Below are 24,859 nucleotides of genomic sequence, written 5' to 3' on the forward strand. Positions count from 1 at the left end.
TCAACACCTTCCTATTCTGTGAAATTTCATTTATAACATCCTATGTATTCACTACAAAGAGAAGAAAAAAATTTATTTTAATTCAAACAAACCCCTAAGCTTGCCCTCCTATGCTGTTAAGGGCTAGAGGGAGCTAGGTGGTACAGTGGACCTGAGAGAGAAAAATATGAATTAAAATCCTGCCTCAGATACTTACTAGCTATGTGGCCCTGCATAAGTGACAAAATCTCTCAGTCTCAGTTTCCTCATCTGCAAAATATGAATAAAAATAGTACCTCCCTCACAGGGTTGTTGTGAATTAAATGAGACAATATATGTAAAGTACTCTACAAATTTTAAAGCACTATATAAAAGCTAGTGATGATGATAAAGATGATGAGTATCAGAAGACTTTAGTGGAGATCCTGATTTATACTTAATAAATGTTTGATCCTGAGGTGTTGATGATTTTTTTAAAAATGCCAAAGGAAATTTCTGTGCTGGATTTGTGCTCCAAAAAAATGTGCTAGAGGCTTTCCTCAAGCTCTACATTTTCCATAGATACCAATGAAGAACTTAGGTTATCCCTCTCTTGCTCTCACTATATGGGGGATAAGCCCATTTTTTTTCCAGTTGTAATTGCTCTAATGATATCTTATACATCCACCTGTCCTACAACAGTTCCCCACTTACAATATACTACTGTTTGCCCAAGTCCTCTGCATTGCCCTCTGAATGATACTCAACTTTTATCATTCAGACTACAACATTCCATAACTTTAAGTCATACTAAACATCACCAGAAGAACACTGGTATTAAAAACCTTTGTTTTGAGAAAAGCCAGGGGTTATAAAAATAACTGTAATTTCCCAAAGGCTATCCAACCTATCCTCCTCCTATTCAATTCTGAGCATTACCATGAATTTCCAAGATACACATACTATACAAATTCTATAAACTGTTCATCCAACTGCATAGCATAAACATAGTTATTTTTCATCCACTTAGTTTTTGTCTTCTACAGCTGGTTAGGACAAACTCTTTTGAACAATTATGTATTTCACTGAATGAACATATCTCATTTATATGGCTCTTAAATATTCCAGGGCTTCATGAAATCAGCACACTGTCATCCAGAAACAGGAGTATATGGAGGAACTCATGTCCACAGAGCATGTAATAAAGCTTTTATTTTAATTGAGTTGGCATTCTACCACATCTACCATAAAACTGGGGAATGCCATTGGTGAGAACACATCTCTGTTTTTATCTCTTCTTTGGTAGCATTGCTGAATGTAGTTTTCTCTTGTTATTTGAGCTTTCAAAGTATCTTATAATATTCTGACATATGCATCTTGTAAAGGATGAACACTGAGGAAGAATTAAAGTCTACCAAATCAATGGTTCTTATAATCAATGAAAAAATACAGTGGGATTTAGTATCCTCTGAGCTATTTGGTCAGTTGTTATTGTAAAGATATGATCAACTCTGGAGTAGAATTTCTGTTTCTGTGTAAAGACTCATAAAAATGTTGTACAAATGAAAAGGTACAAAAAGAATTAATTAGTAATGGGTATTTTATTGTTTTTGGTAATAAAGTTAAAGATGTTTTTGCACCTTTGGTGTCTTCCTCTCTTCCATAAACTTTGGGAATCAATTCCCCATTGTCTTCAAAACTCTTACATTCAATATGAACCCCCTTTGTGGTTCTCCTTAGTCTGGTATAGCTCCTTTTTCTATTTGGTATAGCTTCTGTTTTGCATCTGTCATTTTTTTCAGTCTTATTCTTAAATGTTTTAAAGATGATTTTACTTAAATAAGTCACTTACCAAGTTTAATGTAAAACTTATTTTTCTCTCTATTGTTTCCTACTGTTTTATGAGGCAATACGCTCATAATTAATTGCCCACTACTCAGTGTTACCCTTGGCTGCCTTATCTTTGCTTGCCAAGAAAACTGTTATTGATGGGTGATGTTTCTAGACTCTTCTGTTGTCCTCAATGTGGCAACTGGTTTCCATCAGTAAAAGATCCTTCATTTCCCATTCTTCAGTGGCAATAACTTGCTTAGATGGCTTAGGATGGAGTTGTTTCAATTGCATGCAATATCTTTATTTTTCACTGTTTTGATCCTTGCTCAAACAAGTGTACAAGTTGACCCCAGTCAAGAGTCAGAAACATGCACCTCCCTCCCTTCTTTGTAGGGATGAGGAGCTATGGGTATAGAATTTTCCATATAAATTGAACACAGCTGAACTTCTCTTCTCTTTTTTATTCTGTATAACAAGAGATGTTTTGCTGAGTATAGAAGAGGGAGAAATATATTAGAATTAAAGATGATGTAAAAAAATCAAAGTTATCAATAAAAATAAAGCAAAAGCAGAAAAAGCTGAACACCAAAAAATAATAAATCAATAATAGTATGACAGTGGATGGTCAACTAGTTCATGAATGAACCCAAATCTTTCCAGTTCCCCTTTATGTGTTGTCTTTTCCCAAAAGAATGCAAGCATCTTGAACAGAGGGATTTATCGTGTGTGTCTATATTTATGTCAGCATGGACTTGATGGCTTCCCACAAGTCAGTCAGCAAGCATTTATTAAGTGCTTACTAAGTTACCAGGAATGAGGTATGGTTAAGTGGTACAGCAGATAGAGCATCAGGCCTGGAGTCAGGAGGACTTGGATTCAAATCTGGACTTGGATACTTCCTATCCGTGTGACCCTGGCAAGTGACTTAGCCTCAAATGCCTAGTCGTAGCTCTTCTGTCTTAGAATTGATACTAAGACAGATGGTAAGAATTAAAATAAAAAAAAGTCTTGCTCTCATGGAATTCACATACTAATGGAGAAAACAATATGTAAATATATAATATATGTGTATACATATATACATACATTTGTATATATGCATGTGTGTATACATGTGTATATTTTTTTAATGGAAGGTTATATCAGCTTTAAAATTTTGCATAACCTTTGAACCAGCAACACTACTACTAGGTCTATATTCCAAAGGATTTAAAAAAGAGGAAAAGATCTGTTTATGCAAAAATATTTAAAGCAGCTCTTTTTGTAGTGGCAAAGAATGTGGCTTGTAATGGAATACTACTGTGCTAAAAGAAATGATGTAAAGGAGGACTTAATAACAATTTGGAAAGACCTACATGAACTGATGCAAAATGAAGGGAGCAGAAACAGGAGAACATTGTACACAGTAATAGCAATATTATGTAATGAATATTTAGGAGTGACTCAGATTTTCCTAGCAAAAGAGCAATCCAAGAAAAACCTCAAGTACTCATGATAAAAAATGCCATCTGCCTCCAGAAAAAGAACTGATGGAGTCTGAATACAGACCAAGACATACCGTATTTCACTTTATTTCTTCACCTTTCTCTCATTTGTTCAAGTTTTCTTTCACAAAAGGACATATGGGAAGATGTCTTATACTATTACACATGTAAAATCTATATTATATTGCTTGCTATCTTGGGGAGGGAGGAAGGAAAGGGAAGATGGGGTGAATTTGGCCCAAACTTAAAGAAAATAAAGGTTAAAAATGTTTTTTTTTCATGTAATTGAGTTAAAAATAAAATTAGTAAACTGAAAAAAATTTTTACTCATTCAATCCTATACCAATGAAACTACCCCAAAAATTATTTCCTAGAACTAGAAAAAATAGCAAAATTCATTTGAAAGAACAAAAGGTCAAGAATATCAAAGAAATTAATGGAGAAAAAAAATGAAGGAAAGAAGTCTAGCCATAACAAATCTCATACTATATTATAAAGTGATAATCATCAAAATAATCTGGTAATGCCCAAGAATAGATTAGGTAATCAACACACAGGAGTTAATGACCATAGTAACCTAGTGTTCTATAAACCCAAAGATCCAAGCTATTGGAGGAAGAACTTACTATCTAACAAAAACCATTGAAAAACTAGAAAGCAATATGGCAGAAACAGCATTGGCCAATATCTCACATCATATACCAAGATAAAGTCAAAATGGATACTTGATCTGGAAATAAAGGGCAATACCACAAACAAAATGAGGAACACTGAAAAGTTCACTTGTCAGACTTATATATAAGTGAAGAATTTATGTCCAAATCAGAGTACATATGAAAAATTCAATGGATAATTCTGATTACATTAAATTAAAAAGGATTTGTACAAACAAAACCAATGCAACCAAAATTAGAAGAGAAACAACAAATTGAGGAGGAAAATTAACAGCAAAAGTCTCTGACAAAGGCCTCATTTCTCAAATATATAGGAAAGTGAGCTAAATTTATAAGAATACAAAGCATACCCCCAACTTGGTCAAAGGATCTGAGAGAAAGTTCTTAGAAGAAATAATTAAAACTACCTATAGTCATATGAAAAAATGTTACACATCACAATTGGTTAGAGAAATGAAAAATTAAAAAACTCTAAGATACTACCTCACACTTAGCAGATTGGCTAACATGACCAAAAAGGAAAATGATAAATGCTGGAGGGAATGTGGGAAAACTGTGACACTAATATAGTGGAACTGTGAATTGATGCCACCATTCTGGAGAACAATATGAAACTATGCCTAAAAGGTCATAAAGTTATGCATACCCTTTGATCCAGCAATACTACTACTGGATCTGTATCCCAAAGCACCTACTTGTACAAAAATATTTTTAGCAGCTTTTTGTAATGGCAAAGAATTGGAAACTAAGGGAGTATCCATCAATTGGGAAATGGTTGAAGAAGAAGTGGTATGTGGATTGTTATGGAAAACTAGTGTAGAAATGATGAATAGGATGAGTTCAGGACAACCTGGTGTGAAAGGGAATTTTTAACTCCCTTTGTTTATTTTAACTTAATCAAGAACTTGGAGTACCCCTCCTTTCACACTTAGTCAGGCTCTTGAAGAACCTTTTACTAGAAAAAGAAGTACATCTCAAGGACCAGAAATGGATCCCACAAGCACTGTTCCCCCACTCCCCGCCACCCCCCACAGTGCTAGACAAATTAAGACTATGATTGGTTCCTGAGATGTGACATGGGAGAACTGTAGGGTAGAGAAAAGTGCTTATAAGATGAGACCCAACAGGAAGTCAGTGATTCTCATTTCAGACTCTGATTTCAGATTCCCATTTTGGATGTGGCTTCTGATTTTGGCTTCTTGATTTAGACTTTGTATTCTGGTGGACTTTCGGATTTGGCTTGCTATGTTGGTGACTCAGTCTGAATAGGGATGCTTACTCTAGTGAGACTTTTGCTTCCTCTGGTGAGACTCTTGCTTCCTTGGCATAAGAGACTGCCTTTTGCGGCTTCAGCATCAGTCCTTTGGTTTGTGAAACACTTGGCTAGAGACACTCAGATTCTGGTGAAATTCACATTTGGATTTGCATTTGCAGTCTGGAAGCACTCAGATCCGGACTTAGGGTATTTAGCTAGGCAATATTTTCTACCTCCTTCCTACATTTCCCTTTCTTTACTATCTCCACCTTGCTGTAATAAAGCTACTAAAGCTACTAACAGCCTTTTGACTTGAGTCCATTTTTATAAACAATGACGACAACTTTTTATAACTCTGAATTTGACCAAAACCCATTTTAATCCTTATACTGGAAATACTTAAATGAAGTGATGCAAAGTGAAGTAAGTAGAACCAGAACAACAGTGTATACAGTAATAGAGACTTCCGGTTAAGATGGCGGCTTAGAGAAAGCTAAAGTTCAGATCTCCGGAAAACCCTTCCCGACCGATCTCAAACTATAAGCTCCTAAGGCGCCGAAATTCAAAACGATCAACAGCACAGACCCTGGGAACCCTCCTCCTGGACCTGGACCCAGTTCAAAAGGTACGGCTCCCCTCAAAAGCCAGAACCCGAGATCACTCGGACCTCAGGGGTAGGAGTGCAGAGTCCAAGGCTCCCGGAAGCCGCAGCCCGGCCTGGCTCAGAGAGTAGGGTCCTCGGAACAACAACCCTCAGGGCCTTCTATCCGAGTCCCAGTGAAAGTCACTGCCTGGAGCAAGACAGCCTCACGGGCTGGATCCTGCTATCCAAGTCTCAGTGAAAGTCCCTGCCCTCGGAGCTTGGGTTAGCTGCAGCCCATCCCCCCGCAGGCCGACGAAACAGCCTCACGGCCAGCGATTCTGAAGGCAACTTCCGGAAAGCAACGTGGTCCGACCCTTCCATTCCAGTTCCAGTGAGGCATATTCAGTTTAACCCAGGGAAAGCTCATAGAACCATCTGCCCAGGACTAAAGCCTCTGAACACCAGACAGAGACAAGAAAAGCTAATCCTCCACATTCAGAGATGGCAAACTCCACAGAACCACAGAAGCCCCAAAATACCAAGAAAAATAAGAAGAAAGGGGCGACTTTGGACACATTCTATGGAGCCAAAATACAAAATACAGAGCAGATAGAAGATAATATAAAAGAAAATGCTCCAAAACCTTCCAAAGGAAATGGAAACTCTCCACAAACCTATGAAGAATTTGAATCAGAAATGACCAAAAAGATGGAAGCCTTCTGGGAGGAAAAGTTGGAAATAATGCAAAAGAAATTCACGCATCTACAAAACTGGTATGATGAAACTGAAAAGGAAAACCAGGCTTTAAAGGCCAGAATCAGGCAGCTGGAAGACAACGATCGTGTAAAAGAGCAAGAATTAATAAAGCAAAGCCAAAATACCAAGAAATTAGAAGAGAACATAAAATATCTCACCGACAAGGTGATAGATCTGGAAAATAGAGGGAGAAGGGATAATTTAAGAATAATTGGACTCCCAGAAAAGCCAGAAATAAACACCAAACTAGACATGGTGATACAAGATATAATCAAAGAAAATTGCCCAGAGATTCTAGAACAAGGGGGCAATACAGCCACTGACAGAGCTCACAGAACACCTTCTACACTAAACCCCCAAAAGACAACTCCCAGGAATGTAATTGCCAAATTCCAAAGCTATCAAACAAAAGAAAAAATCCTACAGGAAGCCAGAAAAAGACAATTTAGATACAGTAATAGAAAAACTATCTCAGTTTCCTGTAAAATGGGAATAATATTCAAACTATTTTATAGTTATAGGAAATTAGAAAACAATGACCAACTGTGAAGGACTAAACTATTATCGGCAAAACAAGGTTCCAAGATAACGCCAAGGGACACATGATTTTAAAAAATTTTACCACAGTCAAAGAAAGAACTGTTAGAATCTCACTGCTGATTAAAACATGTCATTTTTTACTTTATTTCCTTCATGAATGATTATTGTGATATGTGTCTTCTGTCATGTCATGAGAAATATGGAACTATGTATTGCATGAAAGCACTAATATAACCTGTATCAGATCAGATACAGGGGGGCGGGGAGGGAGAATATCTGAATCAAAAATAACAGGAAACAATTATCAAAAATTGTTTCTACATGTATTCGAAAAAATTTTAAAGTTAAAAAAGTAATTTTTTTTAATAAAAGCAGCTCATCAACTAAGGCCAAACAAATTGTGGTACATGAATGTAATGGATTATAATTTTACTGTAAGAAATTGTAAATATGAGGAATTCAGAGAAGCATAAAAAAGAACACTAAACATTGTGAAGAACATCCAAGTTTTCTCCCTAACAAGATGTAAGTAAACCTTGTTCCCTTTTTTGCTGTACTGAGGGGCTTCAGCTGTGAAAAATATTCTAGATAACTAGTATATGTTGATTTATCTGCCAAACTCCCCTATTTATCTTCATTTTTATTTTTTGTTATAAGAGATAGTTCCCTGGGTAGGGTTGGGGAAGGGATCTTTTGGGGGAATGAAGCATGATATAAAGACAAAAACCATCAATAAAGTCATTTTGAAAAAAAAAAGACAAATATAATGCAGAGATATACACCATCCTCACTTCTAGGGACAGTGGAAAGAAGGAGTGGCTGAATTTCTTTTGACTGCTTTCTATTCCCTAAGTTAAAGGAAACATCATATAACAACACATTATCAGAGATAGGAGCTGAAGGATGTATAATAGTCCACAGAGCAATGTTTACAGTGATGATCAGGTGATCAAAAAATGGTTAAACAACATTCAGCACACTCATTGCAGTTTGAAAAAGCAAGGAAATGCATAAGATTTGTCCAAAATAGTTAAAATGAAAAAGAAATTGGGTTGCTTAAAGGAACAAAATTTCAGTTTGTCAGATGATTTGACTCTGTAGAACATTTCATTGCAGTTTGAAAAAGCAAGGAAATGAATAAGAAATATTTGTCCAAAATGGTTAAAATGAAAAAGAAATTAGGCTGCTTAAAGGAACAAAATTTCAGTTTGTCAGATGATTTGACTCTGTAGAACATTATTTCCTGAAGGTTCTAGGAAGCAACAAGGCATCCCCTATGGGTCCTTTTTGCCATTACTTAAATTAAGGGAGGCAGCAGAAAGAAGAAAAAGCACTGGCATTGGAGTCAAGGGTACTGAGTTTCAAACTCTACCTTTGCCATCCACTCACTGTGTGACCCACAATTCACTTAACCTCTGAGTCTTGGTTTCCTCATCTGTAAAATGGGAATAATACTCAAACTACCTTATCTCACAAAACTATGATGGGGGGAAAAAAACCTTTGTAAACTATGAAATACTATAGAAACTTAAGTTATTATAGTCAGACCCTTGGGATAAAACATTAGTTTGCATACTTGATCATTCTGCTTCCCAGAGAAATGTCAGAGCTCTTTGTTACTTCAAAGGATCAAGACTGGAACTATGATTTCATTGCTAGACAGAACTCCCAAGTAAGGAAATTACCTTTGCCAATGTAGGCTGATATAGTCTCCACTATTTAGTCTTAAAGGGTTGCCCTAGAAAACTAAGAGGTTTAGTGCCAATATAGGTCAGAAAGTAGATCTTCCTTACTTTGAGGCTGGCTCTCTATTGACTAATGCATGCTGCCTCTCATTTGTGGTCATAAATATTACTATTTACATGAAGATTATAATACTGTTATATACTGATAATTTGATCATATTTCACTCTTTCCACCACTTAGAATCACAGGACATTAAAGTTGGAAGGGACATGAGAAGTCATCAAGTCCAACTCTCATTTTAAAAATAAGGAGGTCTTGAGAAGAGAAGTAACTTAGTAGGCGCTTAATAAATTCTATTGATTACTTGCTGCCCAAAGTCTAAGCGTATGAGCATTTGAAACCAGGTCTCTGGTTTCCAAATCCAGTGTTTCTTTATTGCCATACTCTCTCCTAATTACTATGTTCTCCAATGGCAAGGAGATGAAATACTTGGAAAGCAGTAGTACTCAGCAAATCTCTCTGGAACTTAGTTTCCTTAGCTGTAATAATCTATCCTAACTACTGTACTAGCGGGGAATCAGGAACCTTACCAGGCTACTAGGATGATCATCTCAAAAGCCTGAAAAGCAGTTTAAAAATAATATAAATATGAGGTATTCCCAAGGCCATGCTATTTATTCTAACAATAAGCAACCTCTTGAAAAGAAAACAAAAACACACATTCAGCAACTCATTCCTATCTTTCACACAATTAAACCAAAAGTGATGTAGGATTAGGCTTGAGGCCAAGACAACAAGGGAGGTAAACAGGACACATTTTACCCCTAATTCTCAAGTCTTCAGGAACTCAAGAGCTAGTACAGATAGTGGTTATAATAACAATCCCATCCAGAAGCATGCATCTTAAGGAAAAAAAATATCAGACCAAACTCACCCTCAGGAACCTGAGGGACTGGTTAGGTTGCAATTGAACTGACACCTCTTCAAAATATCTGATAATTCTGCTGGCTGCATTATCTTTCCAAAGCACTGAATGTATGTATATAACTTGGGTAATGCAGGCAACACTAGTCATAATTTATGATGAACAAGAACTCAATATGTTCTGTTAGCTTCCCATTGGTAGGTGGGCAAACAGACTAAACTGAAACCTAAAACTAGATGCTTCATATATCAGGAGGTCCCAAGTTGAATACCTATACATCAAATGATAATATCAGTTCAAATGTAAAGAACAATTTGAAATTTACATAATGCTTTCCTCACAATATCACTATAAATAGCAGTATTAGTATAGATATTTAAAAAGGAAAGCAAGGTCCCAAAAGGTTAAATGAATTGCTAAAGGTCATTTTTCTTTGAACTCAGATCTCCTAACTCCAAGTCCATTGTTCTTACAACTATACCACATCACACTAACTCCTACTATTGCATTTCAGATGTAGCCAATTAAACAAAACAAATTCCCTCTTCCACTTAAATCTTTCTTCATCTCCTTCAAAAACAGCCTAAAATAAATGCCCTATACAACATCCTAAAATTCAGTGATGATATATTACAGCAGTAAATGAGCATAATGAAAAAAACATGACCATCTCATCCAAGAATTAACTAGTTTTGACTACATTAAAACTCCTCAAAGAAAATGAGTCACTTCTGAATCCTTGATGTCAGGAAAACACTAAAAGTAATTATTAAAGCTCTATCCTTTCTACTTACATATTTTTATTTTACAGTACTAGATTAAAATATAAAGAGTAGAACAATCTGCTTAGATTTTGTGTTCCATTTTGACTTGGCTGAATAAAACATCTCACCTACAGGCTCCCATGAATAAGTGATGGCACGTACTTGCAAAAAGCTTTGACAACTCAGAGTCAATGAGAAAATGTCAAATTCACATAGATGACCAAAATACACAAGTGTAAGCCCCACTATCAACACTGAAAAGGGGATATTGTAGGTCAATATAGTATTAGGATAGTGGATCTAAGACTAAGCATCTTTTTTACCAGCATTATTAGATACAATAAAAGACTTTACTGAAAATGAAGACGCATTAGTCTGTAGGACAGTGTTAAGTAAAAAGAACACTGGTCCTAGGAGATGACTCAGGGGCACCGAGGTGGCTCAGTGAATAGAGAGCCAGACCTGGAGAAGGGAGGTCCTTATAATGGTTAAATTGGGTTTTGACTAAATAAGAGAGTTATTAAAAAATGGTCACCGATCATTATCCCTTAAGTCAGGAAAACTATTAGCAGCTTTTAGCAATTTTGTTTAATTGGAATATTAGTAAAAAGAGGGAAATGTGGAAGGGAAAGGAAGAGACTGCCTACCCTACCCTAAATGCTAATCCAGTGAAATGAAGCTCGCTCTCCAACAGTTCCAATCTCCACATGGGAATCCTAGTCACTTACCAGCCAGCGGGGCAGGATCCAGGCAAGGTTCCAATGCATAAAATCCCTCATGAGCTAAGCTAAGTGAACCCAACAAGAAAGTCCCCAACTCCAAGAAATTCCAAAGCTGAAAGTCAAAGTCCTGAAGCCAAAAACTCCAGTCAAAAGGCCCAAAACTCCAAGTCAAGGTTGAAGTCCAAAAGCCCCAAGAAGCCATCCTCCAAAGAAATCCAAAGGAGAAGATCCAAGGAACAGAGACTGCAAAGGAGAAGCCTTAAGGAGAAGACCCTTGGACAGGTACTTTTTATAATCCTTTTTCCTTGTCACTTGCTGTTCCTTCCCTACTTTACAGGAACCAATCAGTCTTTCAGTTTGCCTAGCACTGCCCAAGGGGTGGAGCAGTGGCTTCTGGAGTTGTCACCCACTCTAGCAAGTGACATGTTAACTCTCATACTTAGTGACTGGTAAGGTACTAAGTAGGGGTTACTTAAGTTTTTGATTGAATAACTTAAGTTGTTGATTGATAGACAGAGTTTGATTCACTCTTCACAACCCCCCCCTATAATTCTTTGGGAGACTAGTCTCCCCAATGAATCATTTAACATAACCAACTTATACCTCTAAAGATCTTCTGGCTAAAGGGGAATACAATATTGCACTTTCTAAGAGATAATTACAATAGTTGGAGATAAGAGGGAAATAAAAGATAGAGAGCAAAACCAATGTTTGCTAGGTGCACTGACAAAAAGCCAATTAGGGGGCAGTCCCCTATGGCATAAGAATTTACATTCAGAATAAATGATATGTTCAACCCCCTTCAGTTCAATCAATTACATCCCAAAGTTCATTCTAGATCTTCTGATGCAGTGTAGGTTTTATGGCACTTTCTTCAAACAGTTCACTTTCTTGATTCAAGGGATTAGCAAGCTTCTTTTCCTGAAAATTTTCTCAAAAAATTTTAAGTCTTAAGTTTTATGAAAATTATACAATCCCCCAAAGAGGATGTTGACCTATACTCAGATCAAATCAGGATAGATGATTGAGTTAGGGAGTATGGGAGAAAAAAATAAAAACCAAAGCTAAAATATCAAAATCTATGTATATAAAAATTTCTGAGTAAAAAAGAATAAATCTATAACAGGTTCTTAAATCAGGGTCCAATTAAAGTGATTTCTGTCCTACAAGTCTGTAGGACAAATGCAGTAATATTGCACTTACCCACTGGCAGCCATGCTATAAGATAGAAAAAAAGGCTAGATTTTGATGTAAAAGGGAAGTATATTATTCCCTGGTCTGATTTTACTTTCACTCTCAGGGATAGGGAAGCCAAAATGGCAGGCAAACCAAAGTACTTGTCAGAATGTGGCATAGGGAAGACCTGCATCTGATGTATGTCAAACCGTCACTACCTCAAACCTCAAACAAATCCTCTGTCTTCATGCAGGTCTCATCAATCCCACAAGGATTGTTGGCCTCCTTGACCTTGTACCTTGTTGGCACTGTACAATGGCTCTATTGTGATCCCTTCTCCTGGAATCAGACACAATTATTAATCAAAGTCCCACAATATTTTAACAACCAATGGCAGGTTTCCATAGTCTAAAACTTTTGGGTATGCACTGACATTAGAGCAAATGGTATTTTAAACTTGTTGAACTGCAAAACCAAAAAAGATTAATATTGATTATATTTCTTTCCATGTCTGTTAAATACACAAACTACTACTCTCCTCAATTCTTCAAGGTCCATATTAGCCCAATTTAAGCAGTAGATTTTAAAATAATCTTTTACCACTTTACAACAATTTTTTACAAACTGCCTGAAATCCCTTTCTCTGGAAATGTCCAGCTCTACCTCCCAGTTCAAAGTCTATCCATAAATTGGGAGGGATTTTCATCGCTTTTTTGCTTAAGATTCTCAAACTTTGTCCATGTGCCTGGTCTGTCAGAACAAGCTCTCATTGCTGTTAATAATCCCTTTCTAGCTGGCATAGTTTTAAGTAGTCTTGCTCATTGTTGGGGGACCATTTAGGTCTTGCATGAGCCAATGAATTGCTTTCCTTCCCTGGGCTTAATTGACAAGAGAGATGATTTTATTTTTCTCTCTTACTGTCAAAAAAGCTTGTAGCAAATTTTCAATATCAATCCACAAGGGGTCATATAGCTGGTAAATGTTCTCTAGGTTTTTAATAACTACAATAGGATCATCTTCAAAAGAAGGAATGTTTTGTTTGAATCTCTCAATATCCTGGGGGGGGGGGGGGTAAATGGTGTATTGTGCCTAAGAGAATCTACGTCTCCACTCTAATTAAAGGTGAGTACTTCCTTGAGGGGGAATAGGTTTTTAGCTTAATTATTTTCAGTTTCTGCCTCTAGGCTTAATAGTTGGTTTTCAATGGGGGATGGGAGGGGAGGGAGAGGAGTAGGTGAGCTGTGAGGGAAGGGTTGTAGGCAGGGAGGGGAAGAGGGATGAAAGGCAGAGGCAGGAGGGGGAATGGGTTGGGCAGGGTGGGAGGGGCTGGGGCACAGGAGGAAGAATGAGAGGTAAGGGCAGGGGGAAGTATGATTGGGTTTGGGTAGTGGGCAGGAAAAAGCTAAGCAAGGTAAGAGAGAAGGTGGCTATGGCAAGAGCAAAGAGGCTGGGTAGGATTAGATGGTGAGGGGAATGGGGAGATGGGTCAGGAGTAGGGGGAGGGATGGGTTGAGTATGAGCAGAATTGTGTAGGACAGGATGGGACAGAGACTGAGTTGACTCTGATAATGAGTGAATGTGGAGAGATAAATCTTTCTTCTTACTCAAGCTTTTCTTAATTCTTTGTATATAAGTCTTCAGCTCCCCCAAACTTTCCTCCAGCTTCTTCTCAAGGTCACTTGAATTATTTTCTACTTTTTCAAGCTGAGTTTTTAGTTTAGGTCTGAAGTCAAGCAAACTATTGTTGTTTCTTCCTGAGGAGGAATAGATAAAATGCCCCGCCTCCTATCAGTATAAGTACAGCTAGGAACAGTGCTATATAGAGTCACTATGAAATGTTCTGCGGTATAATGAGCCATTTTAGGTAGACCAGAAACAGCATTTTTCCAATTTGGGCTATGTTGCCCAGTACCATTTTTAATTGTTTATGTAGTATTTTTCAATCTATTTAGTAAAATTTCTTGTCATTCTAATTTTTATCAGTAGATGGTGCTACCCAAGTATATAATGGCTAGAAGTTTGAATCAGGATGTGGTCTTTTTGTGGACTTCAGAGAAGAAAATTTGGTGTAAATACAGGCATGCCCTTAATCAACTAGCCTCAGTCAAAGAGGGGTGTTAAGTTTTTGATTAACTTAAAATTTTCTGATTGACAGAGTTTGATTCACTCTTCACAAAATCGGGCCTCAGACACTTCCCAGCTGTGTGACCCTAAGCAAGTCTCTTAACCCCTATTTACCCAGTCCTTGCCCTTCTGCCTTAGAGTTGTTACTGGGACAGAAATAGTTTTTTAAAAAGCACTATTGTGCCAATTACCTTGTCTTAATTATTGATGGATCAATCTCTATGCTATGCACTTTAGAAATATTATTTCATTTGATGCTTATGCCAATCCTGTGATGTAGGTGCTATTTACTCCTATTTTACCACTAAGAAAGCAAAGCAAAGGTTAAGTGACTTGGTCCAGGGAAAAACAACTTCTAAGTGCCTGAAGTCAATTTTGAACTGAGTTCTTCCTGAGGCCAGGCCTGATGCTCTATCTACCCACTATACCACCTAACTTCACATCTGGATAGAAACAAAGGAAGGTTTTAATTGGAAATTTTTTTTTAAAGAAAGTAATGTTCACTTATATAAAATGAATAAGGTCCTTGTGGCAAAACAAGACAACTGAAATTTTGTCTAGCAATAGCTATAAAATTATAAATAATACCCCAAAAAATGTAGTTCAATACCCTCAGTATTCAGTGACAAAATATCAGTAGATTAACCTTGCTTAATCTAACAAATTGAGAGAGAATTGGAATTAATTAATTCAGTTATGTTTAGATTTTAAAAATCAACTATACAAGTACTAGAAGGGGGAAGTTAGATGAGATAATGGCAATTCATGTAACCTGAGAGTTTTATTCACTAATTTCACATTCAGTGTTTCAATATCGTCAAGTTAAAGCCACAAAAACTGAAGCAATCTTAGACTGCATTAACATTAAGTCTTAATTCTTTCTAATATGAACTCCTTTCACAATCTGGTCAAGCTTATGCACCCCTTCTAAGAATAATGTGTAAAAATGCATAACTAAATACATTTAAAAGATACTTATACTGAAATAGTTATTAAAATATATTTTAAATCAAGTTAAATGGACCCCATGTTGAAAACCCCTAATCTAAAGCTAGGAAGCTCATAGTTCCAATGTGTTCTGCTGTAGTCAGTACATATTTGGAGGATTTTGTTAAATTTTGTTAAATTTTAGGCACTGTACTTCATGAAACCACAAAATAGGCTTCTGACTCCTTAAGGTTCTAAGGGTTAGATGGGAAAGACAATGACATAAAAGAAGTTCTAGTGATTGTTGCTAGCCAACATAAATTATTCCTGAACCTATTATATTGTACTTTAGTCATTACCATGGAGTGGAAGTCCTGATAGTCAGGAGATCTGAGTTTAACCTCAAACTCCAACACTTAATAACTATATGATTAGAAAGAAGTTATTTAACCTCACTGAGCCTCTGCTTCCTCCTCTGTAAAATGATGATAATAATAACTCTTCCAGTGCCTACCTGATTGGACTGATGTTAAGGAAAGCACTTAGTAAATCTCTAAACCCCTATAGAAAACAGAAGTGGTTACCATGGCACACAGCACAATTGGCTTTCTTTTCCCAGTGTAGAAATCAGCAATACTGTAGCATCCAAACAAACATTAATGAAAGACCTTCTGCTTCCCAAATGAAAACTTACGTGTAATTCTTCTTTTGGCTGCAAACTTTGCTCTATCCAACGGCTGCATTGACCTTGTCCTTGGCAGTCCATTCTCTTCCCCAGATTCCTGTGGCAAAGCAAAAAGATCAGTTAAAAAACAAACCAAAACTCATTAAGAGGCTCACTCTCCCTAGTGTGCTCTGGGACACAAACTCTTCAATAAAGGGTAACAGAGGTCTCAAACATGCAAGGAATATGTTGCCATTTTTGCAAAATAGTGATTTCAAACTTGAAAGGCTACAAAATTCCTTTACTTCTAAGAGAACTCTACTATTAGTAATACTTCAAGGATCCGTGTTCTCATCAGTCTATCATTAATGTTTGTTCACTAAATTCTATAAATTCTCAAAAGATTCCCCCAATGGATTGAAGGCATTCCACTGATACTTTCATAGATACCAGTTCAACATTTGTTGTTTCTTATTCTTCAATGAATCAATCAACATTTATTAAGGACCTATTCTGTGCCAAGCACTATGCTAAGCTCTGGTAATACAATAAAGAGGCAAAAGAGACAGACCCCACCCTCACATGGAAACCATCTAATGGAAAGAACAATACACAAATATATACAAAGCAAATTATGTACAGGATAAATAGGAAATAACTTTATTAAGAAGGGTTAGAAAAATGAGGGGATGCCCTTCAATTGGGGAATAGTTGAACAAATTGTGGTATATGTTGGTGCTAAAAGGAATAATAAAGTGGAGGAATTCCATGGAGTCTGGAACAACCTCCAGGAAGTGATGCAGAGTGAAAGGAGGAGAACCAGGAGAACATTGTACACAGAGACTGATGATACACTGTGGTTCAACTGAACTTAATGGACTTTTCCATTAGTGTCACTGCAATGTCCCTGAACAACCTGTAGGGATCAAGGAGAAAAAACACTACCCACAAGCAGAGGACAAACGGTGGGAGTAAAAACACCGAGAAAGGCAACAGCTTGACTACAGGGGTGGAGGGGATATGATTGAGGAGAGACTCTAAACCCTAATGCAAAAACCAATAACATGGTAATGAGTTCAGATCGAGGACACATGTGATACCCAAAGGAATCACGCATCGCCAATGGGAGGGGTGGGGGAGGTGGGAGGAAAAGAAAATGATCTTTGTTTCTAATGAATAATGTTTGAAATTACCAAATAAAAGATTATTTAAAAGGAAAAAAAAGAAGGGTTAGAGAAGACTTTCTATAGAAGGTGAGAATTTAGATGGAATTTACAGGACGCCAAAGTAGTCAGTAGTTGGAAAAGGAAAAATAGTCCACGCACAGGAAGCAGTCAGATAAAATGCCCAGAGCTCAGAGACAGAGCATCTTGTTTGTGGAACAGCCTATCATGGGATTGAAGAATATGTTTTGGATGTACTAAAGTATAAGAAAATTGGAAAGGTAAAAGGAAACTAGAATATGAAGAGCTTTGAGTGTTAAATGGAGTATTTTTTACTTGAACCAGAAGCAATAGGGAGCCACTGGAGTTTAATGGGGAAGGGGGGGGGGGGGTAGTCATACCTGCATTTTAACTGAATAGAAAATGGAATAGAATGGGGAGAGGAGGCAAGCAGACCCACCAGCAAGCTAACAAAATCCAGATTTGTGGTGATGAGGACCTGCATATTAAGAGTTGGTGGTGACTCTTGTTATATGACTGGTCCACTTTTGTTTTCCTCGTCATACATGTCCTTTATGATGTCTCTCTCTTTTTAAAAATTAATCTTTACCTTCTATCTTAGAATCAAAACTAAGTATCAGGGTTAAGTGACTTATCCAGGGTAACATAACTAACAAGTGTTTGAGGCCAGATCTGAACCTAGGATGAACCTCTATTCTCCAAGCTTAAGCCACCTAGCTGCCCCTATGATGTCTCTTAAGCTGCTTCCTAAGCAATGCATTTTCAAGAATCTCAAGTTGCTGTTGCCAAAGTCTAACATGTTTAACACTAATTCTCTCAATGATGCAATATGTCTATGAATCACTGAACATTATCTTCTCAGAAGAATCACTTTAGGTAACTCAAAGGACAATGGAAAGATATAGATGCAACAGCATGTTACTAAGAGAAACAGAGACTAACCCATAATTTCAGTATATATAGGAAGTTTTTCAAATGAGAAAACTGCCTATCGATGCAAATCAGCACATTCTCTGCAACTTAACATACTTAAAGGTTATAACTAAGTGTCCTGGATTACAAAGTCAGTACACGTCAGAGACAGTGGTCTCTATCCACTATACTATGTTGCCACTCTAACAATATTAACATATGACTAATAATGGTTTTTAACATAAGGGAAAAAAAGATAAAAATCTGATCCATAAAAAGACATGAAAATAATCCCCACAGAGCGCTAGACCATCTGCAGACAGAATCTGCCTAAGTGTAGAGAAAAGTTTAAAAAAAATTTTTTTCAGTAGTTATTAAGGGGTGGGAGGAAAATTTTTTAAAAGCAAAATTTCCTCCAGAACACCCTCTTCTGAAGCCTCATAATATTCAGGCAAAGACTATGGGTGCTCAAAGGCTATACTAGTGAAACATAAACTGAAAAGGTTTCAGATATAGCCCAGGCTGAGGGCTATGCATGCATACATATGCATGTGTGTACACATGCACGCGCACACACACATGCACATTTTTGCTAGTAGAGTATAACTGAAATTTAGCATTTTCTTCAATTATGAATTTTTAACATTATTCCAGAAAGAAGTCCAAAGGTTTTCATCTAAAAGAATTTATTACACAAAAAAGCTCAAGAACTCCTGACTTGAGGGCAAAGTCAAGATGGCAGAGTAACGTAAGCTGGAATTGTTCTGAGAATCCTCTCAAACCAACTAAAAGTCATGATAAAAAAAAAAGGCCTAGGCATCAAATTACAAGAAATTATCAAATAATACTGCCCTGATATTCTTGAATAAGAGGATACAATAGAAATTGAAACAATCCACAGATTACCTCTGAAAATATATTCCCAAATGACAACTCCCAAGAATATTATAGCCAAATTCAAGAGTTACCAGGTCAAGCCAAAAATACTACAAGCAGCCAGAAAGAAACAATTCAAAAGTCGTGGAAACACAGACAGGATTACATGAAGCTTGGATGCTTCTACCCTGAAGGATCAGAAGGCTTGGAATATGATATTCCAGAAGGCAAGGGAAATCCAGGTTTATAATCAAGAATCACATACCCATCAAAACTGACTATATTCATTCAAGGAGGGGAAATGGTCATTTAATAAAATAGACAATTTCCAAGCATTCCTGATGAAAAGACCAGAACTAAACAGAAAATCTGATGTTCAAATATAAGATTCAAAAGAAGCATAAAAAGGTAAATTAGAAAGAGGAAATTTAAGGGATTCAGTAAAGTCAAATTGTCTATATTCTTACATGGAAAGATATTTGTAATTCTTAAAATTTTTATCATTATAATAGTTAGAAGTATATAAAGACAGTGGGTATGGGAGTAAGTTTTATAGGATTGAGGTCTGAAAACAACATTGTACTGAGAGAAAAAGAAAGAGAAAGGTAAAATGGGGTAAATGATATCACCTAAGGAAGTACAGGGGGGAAAAATTATTACAGTGGAGGAGAGAATGAGGGCCTTGACAGGCAATGCTTAAACCTTAATATATGATCAGAATTGGCTCAGAGAAGGAATAACCATCAGACACTGCGGTACAGAATCCTATCTTAGAGAAGTAGGAGGAGAGTAGAGAATACTATTGAGAAACAGGAGGAGACTAAGAGAGGGGGTAGTGGGGAGGGGAGTAATATAAAGGAGAGGGAATTGGGAGGGGATGATTAAAAGCAAAACATTTGTGTGGAGGGAGAAAAAAAAGGAGAAAGTCTAGGATTAAAAGAACAAGATGGAGGGGAATACACAGATGGTAATCATAACTGTGAATGTAAATGGGAGGAACTTACCCATAAAACAGAAGCAGATAGCATAATGGATTAAAAACCAGAATCCTAAAATATATTGTTTACAAGAAAAACATTTGAGGCAAACAGACACACACAGGTGAATGAAACAGAATCTATTGAGTTTCAACTGAGATTTAAAAAAAAAAAGCATAAGAGCACTCATGATCTACCAGCTAAAGCAAAAATATATCTAAAAAAAGAGATAAAGGTTATTACATCTTGATAATAGGTACTATAGACAATGAAGTAATATAAATTCTTAACATACATGTACCAAATGGTATAGCCTCCAAATTTTTAGAGGAAAAATTAAATAAGCTTAAGGAGGAAAAAGGAAAACTCTACTAGTGGGAGACCTCAAACTTCCCCTCTCAGAACTAGATAAACCTAACCAAAAAAATAAACAAGAAAAAAGTAAAGGAAGTGAATGAAATTCTAGAAAAGTCAGATTTGATAGACATCTGAAGAAAATTGAATGAGGCTAAAAAGGAATATACTTTCTTTTCAGCAACACATGGTATATACATAAAAACTGACCACATATTAGGACATAAAAACTTCACAACCAAATGCAGAAAATCAGAAATAATAAATGCAATCCTTTCAGATCATAATACAATAAAATTATGTTAATAACAGTTGATGGAAAAACAAATTATAAAGTAATTGGAAATTAGCCTAATTCTTCAAAAGGGGTGGGTCAAAGAACAAATCATAGAAACAATGATTTCATTAAAGAGAATGAAAATGAGGAGACAACATATATATTCTTGAATGCTTTTATCAACAAAATAGCAAAAAAACAGACCAATGAATTGGGCATGCAACTAAGAAAACTAGAAAAAGAACAAATTAAAAGTCCCCAATTAAAGACTAAATTAGAAATCTTAAAAATCAAAGGAGAAATTTTTTAATTTGAAGAGAACTATTGAACCAACATATAAAACTAGAAGTTGGTTCTATTAAAAAAAAACAAATTTTAAAAAGCATCAATTATTTTGATTTAAAAAAGGAAAAGAAAATGAAATTACCAGGATCAAAAATGAAGAGTGAATTCATTTCCAATGAAGAGGAAATTAAAGCAATCATTAGGAATTGTTTTGCTCAATTATATAACAATAAATCTAACAATCTAGGTAAAATGGATGAATATTTCCAAAAATATAAATTGCCCAGATTAACAAAAGAAGAAATCAAATTCTTAAATTAAATAATCCCATCTCAGAAAAAAAATGGTTAAGCCATCAATGAACTCCCTAAGAAATAAACCCCAGGACCAGATAGATCCGTAAGTGCCAGATGGATTCATAAGTGAATTCTAACAAACATTTAAGGAATAATTAATCCCAATACAATATAAAATATTCAGCAAAATAAGCAGTTCTAACAAATTCCTTTTATGACACAAATATAGAACTGATACTAAGCTATGAAGACCAAAAACAGAGAAAGAAAATTATAGGCCAAATTCCTTAATGAATATTGATGCAAAAATCTTAAATAAAATAACAGCAATATATCACAAACATTATTCACTATTTACCATTTGGGATTTATACGAGGAATGCAAGGCTGGTTTAGTATTAGGAAAACTATTAGCATAATTGACCATATCAGTAACCAAACTTACAGAAATCATATGGTTATCTCAACAGATGCATTTAAAAGCCTTCAACAAAATATGACACCAATTCCTATTAAAAACACTAGAAAGCATGGAATAAATGGACCTTTATTTAAAATAAGTAGTAGTATCTATCTAAAGGCATCAGCAATTATCATCTGCAATGGGAATAAGTTAGAGGCCTTCACGATAAGATCAGTGAAGCAAGGCTGGCCTAAATTATCACAACTATTGTTTAACACTATACTAGAAATATTAGCAGTAAGAGAAGAAAAAGAAATTGAAGTTAAATTAGGTAATGAGGAAACTAAACTATCACTCTTTATGGATGACATGATGGAATCCTAGAGAATAAACTAAAATATTAATAATTTTAGCAAAGTTGCAAGATACAAAATAAACTCACAAAAATCATCACCATTTCTATATATTTCCAACAAAGTCCAGCAGCCAAAGTTAAAAAGATAAATTCCATTTAAACAATGGAATTACATGAACCTAATTACAAAACATTTTCCACACAAAGTAAGAATTAAACAACTGGAAAAACATTTAATTGCTCATGGCTAGGCCAAGCTAATATAATAAAAATGGTACTTCGATCTCAATTAATTTGCTCATTCAGTGCCATACCAAACTACCAAAAAACTATTTTATAGAACTGGAAAAAGTAATAAAATTCATCTGGAAGAACAAAAGATCAAGAATATCAAGGGAACTAAATTTAAAAAAAAGATAAGATATAAGATAAGCACTCACCATTTGTCAAAAATTGCTGGAAAACTGGAAAACACAGTATGGTAAAAACTAGGTAAAGACCAATATCTCATACCTTATACCAAGATACAGTCAAAATGGAACTATGATTTAGACATTAAAGAGTGACATAAGCAGGAGTGAAACAAGGATGCCCATTATCACCTCTATTATTTAACATTGTACTAGAAACACTAGCAGTAGCAATTAGAGAAGAAAAAAGAAATTGAAGGCATCAAAATAGGCAATGAGGAGACCAAGCTATCACTCTTTGCGGATGACATGATGGTCTACTTAAAGAATCCTAGAGAATCAACAAAAAGCTAGTCAAAATAATCAACACCTTTAGCAAAGTTGCAGGATACAAAATAAACCCACATAAGTCATCAGCATTTCTATATCTTTCCAATACAGCTCAGCAGCAAGAACTAGAAAGAGAAATCCCATTCAAAATCACCTTAGACAAAATAAAATACTTAGGAATCTATCTGCCGAGACAAACATGGGAACTATAAGAACACAACTACAAAAACACTCTCCACACAACTAAAACTAGGCTTGAGCAATTGGAAAAACATTAACTGCTCATGGGTAGGACAAGTTAATATAATAAAAATGACCATCCAACCCAAATTTATCTTTCTATTTAGTGCCATACCCATTGAACTACCAAAAAACTTTTTTACTGAATTAGAAAAAAACCATAACAAAGTTCATTTAGAAGAACAAAGGATCAAGGATATCCAGGGAAATAATTAAAAAAATACAAAGGAAGGTGGCCTCACAGTCCCAGATCTTAAACTATATTATAAAGCAGTGGTCATCAAAACAATTTGGTACTGGCTAAGAGACAAAAAGGAGGATCAGTGGAACAGACTTGGAGTATGTGACCTCAGCAAGACAGTCTATGACAAACCCAAAGACCCCAGCTTTTGGGACAAAAATCTACTATTTGATAAAAACTGCTGGGAAAACTGAAAGACAGTGTGGGAGACATTAGGTTTGGATCAACACCTCACACCCTACACCAAGATAAACTCAGAATGGGTGAATGACTTGAATGTAAAGAAGGAAACAATAAGTAAATTAGGTGAACACAGAATAGTATACATGTCAGACCTTTGGGAAGAGAAAGATTTTAAAACCAAGCAAGACTTGGAAAGAGTCACAAAGTGTAAAATAAATAATTTCAATTACATCAAATTAAAATGTTTTTGTACAAACAAAACCAATGTAACCAAAATTAGAAGGGAAGCAACAAACTGGAAAACAATCTTCATAACAAAAACCTCTGACAAAGGTCTAAATACTCAAATTTATAAAGAGCTAAATCAATTGTACCAAAAAATCAAGCCATTCTCCAATTGATAAATGGGCAAGGGACATGAATAGGTAGTTTTCAGATAAAGAAATCAAAACTATTAATAAGCACATGAAAAAGTGTTCTAAATCTCTTATAATCAGAGAAATGCAAATCAAAACAACTCTGAGGTACCACCTCACACCTAGCAGATTGGCTAACATGACAGCAAAGGAAAGTAATGAATACTGCAGGGAATGTGGCAAAATTGGGACATTAATGCATTGCTGGTGGAGCTGTGAATTGATCCAATCATTCTGGAGGGCAATTTGGAACTATGCCCAAAGGGAGATAAAAGACTGTCTGCCCTTTGACCCAGCCATAGTTTGTATCCCAAATAGATAATAAGGAAAAAGACTTGTACAAGAATGTTCATAGCTGTGCTCTTTGTGGTGGCCAAAAATTGGAAAATGAGGGGATGCCCTTCAATTGGGGAATGGCTGAACAAATTGTGGTATCTGTTGGTGATGGAATACTAGTGTGCTCAAAGGAATAACAAATTGGAGGAATTTCATGTGAACTGGAACAACCTCCAGGAAGTGATCCAGAGCAAAAGGAGCAGAACCAGGAGAACATTGTACACAGAGACTGATGATACACTGTGGTTCAACTGAACTTAATGGACTTTTCCATTAGTGTCACTGCAATGTCCCTGAACAACCTGCAGGGATCAAGGAGAAAAAAACACTACCCACAAGCAGAGGACAAATGGTGGGAGTAAAAACACCGAGAAAGGCAACAGCTTGACTACAGGGGTGGAGGGGATATGACTGAGGAAAGACTCTAAATGAACACCCTAATGCAAAAACCAACAACATGGAAACAAAACCAATGCTACCAGGATTAGAACAACAAACTGGGGGAAAATATTCATAACAAATTTCTCTGATAAAGGTCTAATTCTTCAAATTTATAAGAATACAAGTCAGTCTCCAATCAACAAACTGTCAAAGGATATGAATAAGCATTTTCAGATGAAAAAAATTAAAGCAATCAATAATCATATAAAAAAAAAGTTCTAAATCCCTCTTTATCAGATAAATGCAAATTAAAACAACTCTGAGGTACCACC

At 35.9% G+C, this 24,859-nt stretch overlaps 1 protein-coding gene across 15 annotated transcripts in view; it reads right to left on the minus strand.

The window, feature by feature from the left end:
- Window positions 1–24,859, minus strand: part of UIMC1 (ubiquitin interaction motif containing 1) — a 193,473-nt gene that overhangs the window by 80,742 nt on the left and 87,872 nt on the right. For 14 of the 15 annotated variants that reach the window (XM_056811650.1, XM_056811651.1, XM_056811653.1 and 11 more), the window contains one exon: window positions 16,102–16,189. In XM_056811650.1, coding sequence (XP_056667628.1) covers window positions 16,102–16,189 — 88 coding nt within the window. Of the gene's footprint in view, window positions 1–196; window positions 250–16,101; window positions 16,190–24,859 lie in introns of those variants that run through there. The other variant, XM_056811656.1, reaches the window with a different exon arrangement.

The sequence above is a fragment of the Monodelphis domestica genome, chromosome 1, assembly GCF_027887165.1.
Source record: "Monodelphis domestica isolate mMonDom1 chromosome 1, mMonDom1.pri, whole genome shotgun sequence".
NCBI lineage: Eukaryota > Metazoa > Chordata > Mammalia > Didelphimorphia > Didelphidae > Monodelphis > Monodelphis domestica.